This window comes from Arachis duranensis, chromosome 9 (genome assembly GCF_000817695.3).
Source record: "Arachis duranensis cultivar V14167 chromosome 9, aradu.V14167.gnm2.J7QH, whole genome shotgun sequence".
In the NCBI taxonomy this organism is placed as follows: Eukaryota; Viridiplantae; Streptophyta; class Magnoliopsida; order Fabales; family Fabaceae; genus Arachis; species Arachis duranensis.
The window spans coordinates 400690-409997 of NC_029780.3; the positions used below are offsets into that span (position 1 = coordinate 400690).

A 9308-nucleotide genomic window follows, 5' to 3' on the forward strand; every position below is an offset into this window, starting at 1 on the left:
TATTATTTTATTAAATTTTTACTTTAAAAATTATAAATTTAATTTCTTTTATTAAAATTTGGTTAAAAAAATTTAATATGAACATCAAAGTAGTAAAGTTCTACAAAATAACTTAATGAGGTGGTTTCTACAAATATGTGGTTGATTAAAATTTCTAGGATTTAGATTCTCTAAAATTTAAATTTTACTTTAGAAAATAAAGTGTAATCTTTTATTTTTAAATATTTTTTTATATTTATTTATGGTCTTACCTACAAAATCAATAATAAGAAATCACACTTTATTTTCGAAAGTGAAAGTCAAACTTTAGAAAATTCAAATCCAAATTTCTAATAGCAATTTTAGAGAAACATAAATTGACAATTGTTAATAACGGTTTTGTCGGGAAAAAACTTAAAATAGAATGATTTTAGAAGCATAAAATGATAAAATCACTTTCTCAATGGTTCATAATTCTTAAAGAAAAACTTAAAATAACGTGATAATATTTCTGTAAATCATTATTATTAGTGGTTTTAAATGGAATATAATTGCAACTCGAAATTATTATTATAAACACAATTTAGAAGTATACACCATATTTTTTACAAATTATGGTCCAATTATATTTTAGTGTATATTATAAGATCTATATGAAAAATAATTAGTGCCAAAATTTATGCAAACGTTTTAATTATTTTATTTTTTTATGTATGTGAAAAGCAGAAAGACAACTAGACATAGCATTGTCTTTGGAATTTGGAGGCTGAAGTTTATCCATTAGGATAAAGCAAACGCATAATAAAAATAAATAAATAAATAAATAAATAAAATGAACATGTTACATTATCCAAAAGATCCAAAATTGGTGGGACCCTTGCTAATAGATTTCACGAGCTTACGTGTTAAACAATCCCACCAGATGCTTACACGTGTCCATTCCACCCTGTTACGCAAACTACAAGACAACAACAAATACAAGAAGGTTCATGAACCGGGACCCACATTTTATCCATATCCTTGCACGTGATGCCACGTGCCTCTGAGCCCACACCACACGGCGGCAAACTACGCCGTTTCATTTTCGCCACCGCGTTTCCCAATTTACCCTCGCACTAACGGACAAAAGCTATTGCGGCCGTCCCTCTATAATCACGTTTAGCTTGTGTTTAAAGCTTTTCTTATTCATGGAATTATGTGATTATTTATTTGATATTTTTAGAAGAAATTATTTTATATCATGAGAGATTTAGGATAGATAGATTAACTTAATGGTTGGAATTCTTGCGATTACCACCCTTTAGATTGTTAGTAACAACATTTAATACTAAAACAGAAACCCATAGCTTGAAGGGTGGTTTGGTCATTTTAAATACGTTGTGGTTGCGTCTGAGTCACGTGACTTCCGAAAACATTGAAGTCTTGAGGTTCAGCTACGCCCGCCATTTTCTTTAGTAGCCAAGAACCGAGTCGTCTTCTCCTCTTATCTTGAAATCACACGCAAAACGCCGTCGTATTACTCGTAACTTTGAAAGCAGTGATCATGGTTCAGCTAATGAGATCCGACCACCAGTGCCTGAAAAAGGTGAAGCTTGAATCCAATGAAGATCATGACCTTCCTTCTCTTCACAAGCGTCCCAAATTCGATTCTCCACCTAAGGTCAACTTCAATTTTTATTCCTATTATTATTATTATCATTATTGTTTGAATTTTTGAAAAACCTAATTCAAAAACTGTGTTTTTTTGGAACAGAGTGATGATTCAATTGCGGTTCCTACAGCAGGTTCTTACAATCCCTTGGATGAGCCAAGCCCCTTGGGTTTGCGTCTCAGGAAGAGTCCTTCCCTTTTGGATTTGATTCAGATGAAGCTCTCACAGCAACAAGATGATAACGCTTCCGCAATGGCACTTGCCAGTAAGAAAGATCATAAGGCTGGTGCCAAAGCTGCTGCTTCTTCTTCTGCCACTGATTCTAAGCTCAAGGCCTCTAATTTCCCTGGCACAGTATTGAAGATTGGGACTTGGGAGGTATCATATATATAATTTGCTATATGATCATGTGCATTTTTAATGTGTTTATTTGTTAGATTTGATTTAATTCGAATTTTGGTGATTTTGGTTAACTATTGCAGTATAAGTCTAGATATGAAGGGGATTTGGTGGCAAAATGTTACTTTGCTAAGCATAAGCTTGTTTGGGAAGTGCTTGATGGTTGTCTTAAGAACAAGATTGAAATCCCTTGGTCTGATATCATGGCTATCAAAGCAAACTATCCTGATGATTCCCCTGGAACACTTGAAGTAGTGGTAAGCATAAGCTACATCTTTGTTTAGTATCACCATTGTATTGTTGCCATTGCTAAGTAGTTGGTGTTGGTTGTTGTTGTAGCTGGCTAGAAGACCCTTGTTCTTTAGGGAGATCAATCCACAACCAAGGAAGCATACCTTGTGGCAAGCAACATCAGATTTTACTGGTGGACAAGCGAGTTTGCACAGGTACCTACCTATAAGGGGTGAGTAAACTACCATTTTGAACCTCGAAAAATTAGTTTGTTGACAAAATGGTTCCTTAGTTCCTGAAAGATTGATTCTACTTGACAAATTCACCCAAAGTGTGGACTGTTTTGTCAGTGAACTAATGATTTGGGGCCAAAATGGTGGTTCACTTGAAACTAAAATGAAGCATTATAATCTTTTGGATATCACAGGAAAATTATCAATCTATAAGGGGCTATATTGTTACCGAACTAAACAGATAAAGCGGGTGGTTTACTCTGATTTAATTTGTTTCTGCAGTGCCCTCAGGGGTTACTAGGGAAGCATTTTGAGAAGCTCATTCAGTGTGATCCCCGTCTCAACTATTTGAGCCAGCAGGGCGAGATTGTGTTGGACTGTCCATGTTTCGAAACCAGTAACGGAATCGAAGACCAAGTTGAACCTAGTTGTCTCGACAGAAAGAGCGACGTGCAAGCCGGTTTTTTTGGGTTGCGGGATGTTGAATCAGGGTCTGCAGCGCAATCATCCTCCTCAAAAAGTGAACATAATCTTGGGAAAGCTTTTGAAAATGTTTCTCAAGAAATCACCTCACCTAGCTCAGGTAATTGCCGTGGATTATGTTTTATATGCCGTATTATTATTATTATTTTTTGAATCAAGTATGATGCTATTATGATTATAGGATTTCTCTTTAAAATTCCTAGGATATTGCTGATGGTAAAAGTAGTAGTTACCAGATATATTAATTTATACCTTCAAGTTTCACTTATAATAATTAATAAAGAATGTTGTTAAAGAGAAAATGCTTGATGGTTGTTGAAACTGCAGTTAAATCTTATCCGATATTCTTATCCATTGTGTCAATATTTAAAGTGTCAAGTGATTATGTCAACATTTTACACGTTTAAGTTACCCTACAATCCTGATCTTGGTGGATTGAGTTGTATTGTGGTCCCTCTCATTTGTCTATCAAAGAACACACGTAAAATTGTTACCACTAAACTACGGAGTATATTCATATAGTAGCTTATGGTGGTCCCAAAGATTTCATATAATAGTGTTATTTGTCATGTGCAGTAAACACCCATGCAGTCAGAGATTTAGGAAATAGAGGAGTTGAAACTCTGAAGATTCTTAGCAATTTGGATCAGATCAAACTCTCTGGTCTTCACCCTTCAATGTCCATGAATGATCTGGTTAACCACATTGAAACCTGCATCTCGGAACAGATGGCATCCGGGAACCCTAACTTCGCTGGTGGCGACGGCCAGCTCAGCAGATCAATCTTGGAGGAATTCACACAGTGCTTGTTCAACGATAACACTCAACTCGCAGCAGCAGTCCCAGATGAACATTATGTGATGTCAAGGGTGAACTCACTCTGCTGTCTCCTGCAGAAAGATAACATTAACAATAACCCTTCAACAGTAACAACAGGCACAATGAGGAGAAATGGTAATAATGGTGTTGATGCAGATGCAAATGGAAAAATTGGTGGTGGTGAGAGTAACAATAACAATAACACCAATCAATGCAAGAGTAAAGGGATTGATTTGGAACTTAATCAGCAAGATGGTGATGGTTCTGGCTGCAACAAGCAGCAAGGAAGTAGTGGCTTAGCAAGAAAGGAATCAGTTGGTGATTTGCTGCTTAATCTTCCAAGGATTGCATCTTTGCCACAGTTTCTGTTTCCCATGCCTGAGGATTCTGTGAATCAAGTTAGATAGCATAGTAACAACGATGTGTTATCGAAGTTTGCAATGCAAACATCATAGTTTCCAGCTTTCCATCATCATATGTAGTCTTCAGCAGTGTGAATATATTATATATGCAGTCAGTTTTTTGTTTCAACCCAACCCAACAGGGATTCAGAGATCCACATTGATGAAGAATCCTTTGCAGACACTATGGGATATACGTTGTTGTATTTTTCAGTGGAGAGAAAAATGATTAATTACCTTTCGAAACCCTTGTAGAGAGTATATTAATTTCTTGAGAAACCTGAAAACCTGATCCAAGGATGAAAATAATCTCGTGTTCTTTTCTCGACTTAGATTCATACATTCAAGTTCATCAAATTCATACTTGGTACAATATTTTTCCCGCTTGCAATAATCAAACATCCAATGAATCTACCTTAAAAAGATATATGCAAAGTCAAAGAAAAAGGTTATTACAACTAAAACATCATATAAATTAACTGCAAACCAACATCTATAGGATTTACATTATTTCTTTTAGAGACAAACGAATAAACATGTTCAATGCTCTTCTTTTCTTTTTTCTTTTTTCTTCACATTTCCCCCTTATATATTACTATTATATATGCACTTATGAGCAGCAAAACCATATAAGCACTCCACTAACTTTGGTCACATAATCTACAAGCCTAAAACAAAAGAATTTAATAATAAAGACACAAACAAACTAATGAATATTTTGTTTAAGGTTCCTCTCTGCCTTCATCTCCCATTTGTTCATCATTTCCCTCATCTCCCATCTGTTCTGCTTCTTGCAACATGTTCATGAGCATGTTCACTTGCTCTTGAAGCATTGTGTTTTCTCTTTCGACTCGAGCGCGCTTGCTCTTTTCTTCCAAAAGCTGGATTTGCAAGTGCTCCAAGACTCTTGAATCCTCCTCCAGTTGTTCATTTAGGCCATCTATTTCCCTGTCCTGCAACACAAACATCATAAAAAATGTCAGTGAAGTACCAAGTTTCAGAATGTTTCTGCAAGTTAACAAAATGACGCTGATAACTTGTTATGTAACTTCTGAAATAGTTTTTGTAACATTTCATTTTAGTGCCTTTATGTTATAGTGTTGGTTGACTTGGTTCAAAGCTTTACTTCAAACTTGAATCTTATTATTCACATATAAAATTTTCATGTGTCAATCAACCACTGCTGATTCATCTACAGCTAAGTTTGAGAATTCAGTTATATAATGGAGCAATCGAATAAGAAGTGACAAATAACAATAATATCATCAATTCGTCCAATAGAAATGTGATCTATATAAAATTTAAGTACAAAATAGATCTTTAAGATTATTTTCTTTTCTTCTGGTGCGTGTTATAAATACATGGTAATCCTTCATAAACATGTACCTTTCGGTTCATTTCTTGGACAGCAATCCTTCTCATGCTTTCGACGACATCCACATTGACAAGCTTGCGCTTCTTTCCAATCAGCCAACCCTTGGGATAGTCTGCAGAATCAAAGTCAGGGGGTGGAAGTAAGGACTCATTGGAGGGTCGTAGCCGTCGGCCATTACTATTTGTTATAGGTTCTAATGGTTCAAACAAGGCCTTTCTACGCTCCGAAAGCTCAGAAGCTGGTGTCGAGTCCTGATTCTCCTCGCTAGCAACTGGTGGCGCCGGCGGAGGAGTAACCTCCTTTTGGTTTGGCAATATATGAGCCCCATTTTCTGATACCTCTGTTTTCCTCCAGCCAGCTGTGGGAACAAGTTACCATTCTTTTTGCCAGTTATTTAGCCACAGCAAAATTTGCACAACTATAACATATATATGCCATCTTTAAAGCTTACACAAATTATAGGAGAATTCAAGATTGAAAACATGTAAAAGTTGTTTATTAAGTCATTCAGCTATTTAGAAAACATATTTAACTTATGTATGTCAAAAGATCTGAATATAAATCAGTTGTGATTAGTGTAAAATGTTTTAAATAAGGTGTTCAAACTAGTCTAATAAAAACATAATGGAAACCCTATTGCACTAACTGATTACCATAGTAGCTAAACTAAATCATATTGGGGACAAGTATCTAACATACATATCTGTATCTATAAGATTTTTTTCAGTTTTCATAGTCTTAAAACATATATGAATTCCAACTATGCTAAATGTGCACCAAAAATCAGGTACTAAATTAAATACACAGTGACTGATAGTAACTGATTTCGTGTGTATACATAGTATTTTTGTATAAATCAAGATACACTAAAGTATAAACATACTAGGAAAGTCAAAATGAGGGTTATTATGCACTCTTAAGTCTAAACATTTTCATTATTACTTATCAAGCTCATAAGTATTTCAAGGCAAAACTTCAATTGGTACCTGGCTGGCTAGCTATAATAATGGGAGAAAATTGACATCACAAGATGAATGATCCAAAATGTACTATTATATTGTCCAAACTCCTTGTTTTTTTATTTCCCTTTAAAGTGAAGTTTCCTTGGGAGAAACCACAATAAATTTGTGTTTTGTGAAATGGACAAAGGAAAACAGTTTCCATGATATTAGGGTTCAAGGGCTCCACCTCCATTTTTTGTTGGTTGAACTTAACCACCTAATTTTACAAGCAAATTAAACTACTTTTTTTGTCAACTACTAACACAAACACTCTCGAGATGCATTGTCAGTGTAAAAGAGTTTTTGTTAACTATCTAACAATAGTTTGATTGAATATTTGTATTTGCATACGGTGCATAAAAATTAAATTCTTAAAAATGACGGATATTCGAAGGTAAATATTAACATGTTTAGATGAACGATCCATAAGAAGGAGGACATCAAAATTGAAGAGATCACTTTTTAGGTTGCCAAAATGGGAGGGATGGATGGAGGATGAGTTGTCCAATAAATTAAATAATGCAACTCAAAGACATGATTTATAAACTTTCTCACCAAGCACATGCTTCATTTTCTTCATTCTCAATCACAAAAATAGTACAAAATATCATCAATGTCTACACCAACCACAATTAAAAGTTTTTATAAAAAGGTTCTTCAATTCAAATACTCATGTTGATTTGTTATAATTATGTAATTAAATAAATAATATGGATAACTTATGATAAGCTACTAATCACCCAACAAATTAATTTCTTAATATTTCATTAAAAAGAAACTTGCATCATACTAAAACATTAACAAGCAATTATTTATTTTTTTATTTTAAATAAAAAGACAATGGTTGGTAGGACAATATTATCAAACAAAGTAAAGTAACGTGACCTAAAAGTCATGATAATCTCAAGTCAGTAAAAACTCAGGTGCAGTCGACTTCACGTAGAGTTGATAGCTGAAAGTTATTAGATAAAAAATTTAATCAAATCAGTCAAATCATCTAACAACTTTCAATTATCAACTTTACGTGAAATAGACTGCACTTTAGTTTCCATCTCTCAAAGTCCCAACTCCCAACCGTTCTCTCTCTCTCTCTTGAAGACATGATGAACAATGAACTGAACAATCTTGAAGGATTTACAGAAATCAATCTCATCAACCAAAAACTAAAGTTTGCAAATTGTACAAATTTTCTTAAAATTATGTTAATATGCAAATTAAATTCCATGCAGCATAGCAGTAATTATATTTATATATTTAACAAATTATTACTAGGAAAAACATACATATATTTATATATAAGAAAGCATAAACAAAAAATTAAATTAAATTGAATTACCTGATCTCTTTCTAGATTTCCAGTAAATGGTAGGAGTGGAAACAGGAGAGAAGCCATTCAAAGCATCATCCATCACCATATCTTCTTATCTTATTTGATTAATTAATTAATTAAAAATAAAATAAAGGGTGATCAAAATTCAGAACTTAAGCAACAACACATGCATATATACCAAAGTTTCAAGTTTCAACACAAAGAATGAAGGATGAGAGAGAGAGAGAGAGAAAGAGAAAGAGGTTATTGTTTGGTGTGAAGAGGTGTTTTTTGGAAGTGTTGGGTTTGGAAATCTTCCAAGTTCCGACCAACTAAGAGTCTTAGCTTTGGATGTGTCTCAAACAAAACAAGGGAGTGTCAGATTCTCGTTATCATAATTCTCATGGGGACCATATCACCGTTAGATTAGATTTTTCAACGGCTTAGATTTCTTACTTTGGTGGAGATTTCTATGTCAAACGGAATTCTTTTATATATTCTATAAAATGCTAAATTTCTCCTTTTTTTTAATAAAGTAATCGGAATTTGATTCCCATTCATAAAAATTATTCTAGTTTTGATAAAAAAAAAAAGAACAAGTTCATCTTACTTTATTCAAGAGTATATTTTTTAATATGTGTTGATAATGTAAAATAAGTTTTCTTTTATTATCAATTAAATAATTATATTATTAGAAAATGAATAAATAATTAAGTCAAATGTTTTTAAAGAAAAAAATACTATCAAAACATTCAAAGTAGATCTTACCAACTTATTAATCATTTTTGCTTCTATTCTATGGAAAAATAATTGATTGTTGAGGATATTCTAATAAAGACGTTTAAAACGTCTTTTTTTAAAAATATTTTTTAATAATAAAAATTTAACATATATAATCGATTAAATTATGTTATTTTTTGCAAAAATGGTTAATTAAATTTTGAATTGGTCTAAATTAATATTACTTTTCAAAAAAAATGATTAGAATATCCCTATCATAAAAAATGACTAAAATACTCTTATTATATATATTAACTTTGAAAATCCTAAATTATATCTTTTTTTCTTCTGTCATCATAAGATTAGGATTTAAAATTTTTAATATGTATAAATTATATATATATATTTTAATTAANAGGAATATTATAGTCATTTTTTTATAAAAAATATTAATTTAAATCGATTTAAAATTTAATTTATTAAATTTTTAGCTAAATTAATTTGTTCAGTCTAATTTTAATAAAAATAACACAGTTTAATTAATTATATATGTTAAATTTTAATTTTTTTAAAAAAATTTAAAAAAAATATTTTTAACATCTTTATCTAAGTGCCTCCTTAAAACAAATTATCATTAACTTTTTTTTCCTATTTTGGAAATAAAGTTATGAAGAATTGATTATCTTGTATGTTTAATTACATACTCA

At 32.3% G+C, this 9308-nt stretch overlaps 2 protein-coding genes across 2 annotated transcripts; one reads left to right on the forward strand and one right to left on the reverse strand.

Annotated features, from left to right (window-relative positions):
• The first annotated feature begins 1255 nt into the window (after positions 1 to 1255).
• LOC107463762 (uncharacterized) lies at positions 1256 to 4444 on the forward strand. The gene is made up of 6 exons (XM_016082625.3): positions 1256 to 1639; positions 1733 to 2008; positions 2113 to 2286; positions 2369 to 2476; positions 2761 to 3076; positions 3553 to 4444. Exons 1-6 carry the CDS (start codon positions 1523 to 1525, stop codon positions 4200 to 4202), a joined length of 1641 nt encoding a protein of 546 aa, XP_015938111.1. The 5' UTR covers positions 1256 to 1522; the 3' UTR covers positions 4203 to 4444.
• A 197-nt stretch (positions 4445 to 4641) lies between these two features.
• On the reverse strand, positions 4642 to 8233 carry LOC107463761 (protein HEADING DATE REPRESSOR 1). The gene is made up of 3 exons (XM_016082624.3): positions 7909 to 8233; positions 5583 to 5929; positions 4642 to 5149 (listed from the first exon to the last, which is right to left on the reverse strand). Exons 1-3 carry the CDS (start codon positions 7985 to 7987, stop codon positions 4919 to 4921), a joined length of 657 nt encoding a protein of 218 aa, XP_015938110.1. The 5' UTR covers positions 7988 to 8233; the 3' UTR covers positions 4642 to 4918.
• Between the last annotated feature and the right edge of the window lie 1075 nt (positions 8234 to 9308).

What these genes read in the sequence shown, in the direction of transcription:
- LOC107463762 (XM_016082625.3), top strand. Translation starts at nt 1,523, where the DNA reads ATGGTTCAGCTAATGAGATCCGACCACCAGTGCCTGAAAAAGGTGAAG. An exon ending in GACAAGCGAGTTTGCACAGG is followed by an intron (nt 2,477 to 2,760) that starts TACCTACCTATA and finishes TTACTCTGATTT; the next exon opens with AATTTGTTTCTGCAGTGCCC. An exon ending in AATCACCTCACCTAGCTCAG is followed by an intron (nt 3,077 to 3,552) that starts GTAATTGCCGTG and finishes TGTCATGTGCAG; the next exon opens with TAAACACCCATGCAGTCAGA.
- LOC107463761 (XM_016082624.3), bottom strand. Translation starts at nt 7,987, where the DNA reads ATGGTGATGGATGATGCTTTGAATGGCTTCTCTCCTGTTTCCACTCCT. An exon ending in GAAATCTAGAAAGAGATCAG is followed by an intron (nt 5,930 to 7,908) that starts GTAATTCAATTT and finishes TTGTTCCCACAG; the next exon opens with CTGGCTGGAGGAAAACAGAG. An exon ending in TCCAAGAAATGAACCGAAAG is followed by an intron (nt 5,150 to 5,582) that starts GTACATGTTTAT and finishes TTTGTGTTGCAG; the next exon opens with GACAGGGAAATAGATGGCCT.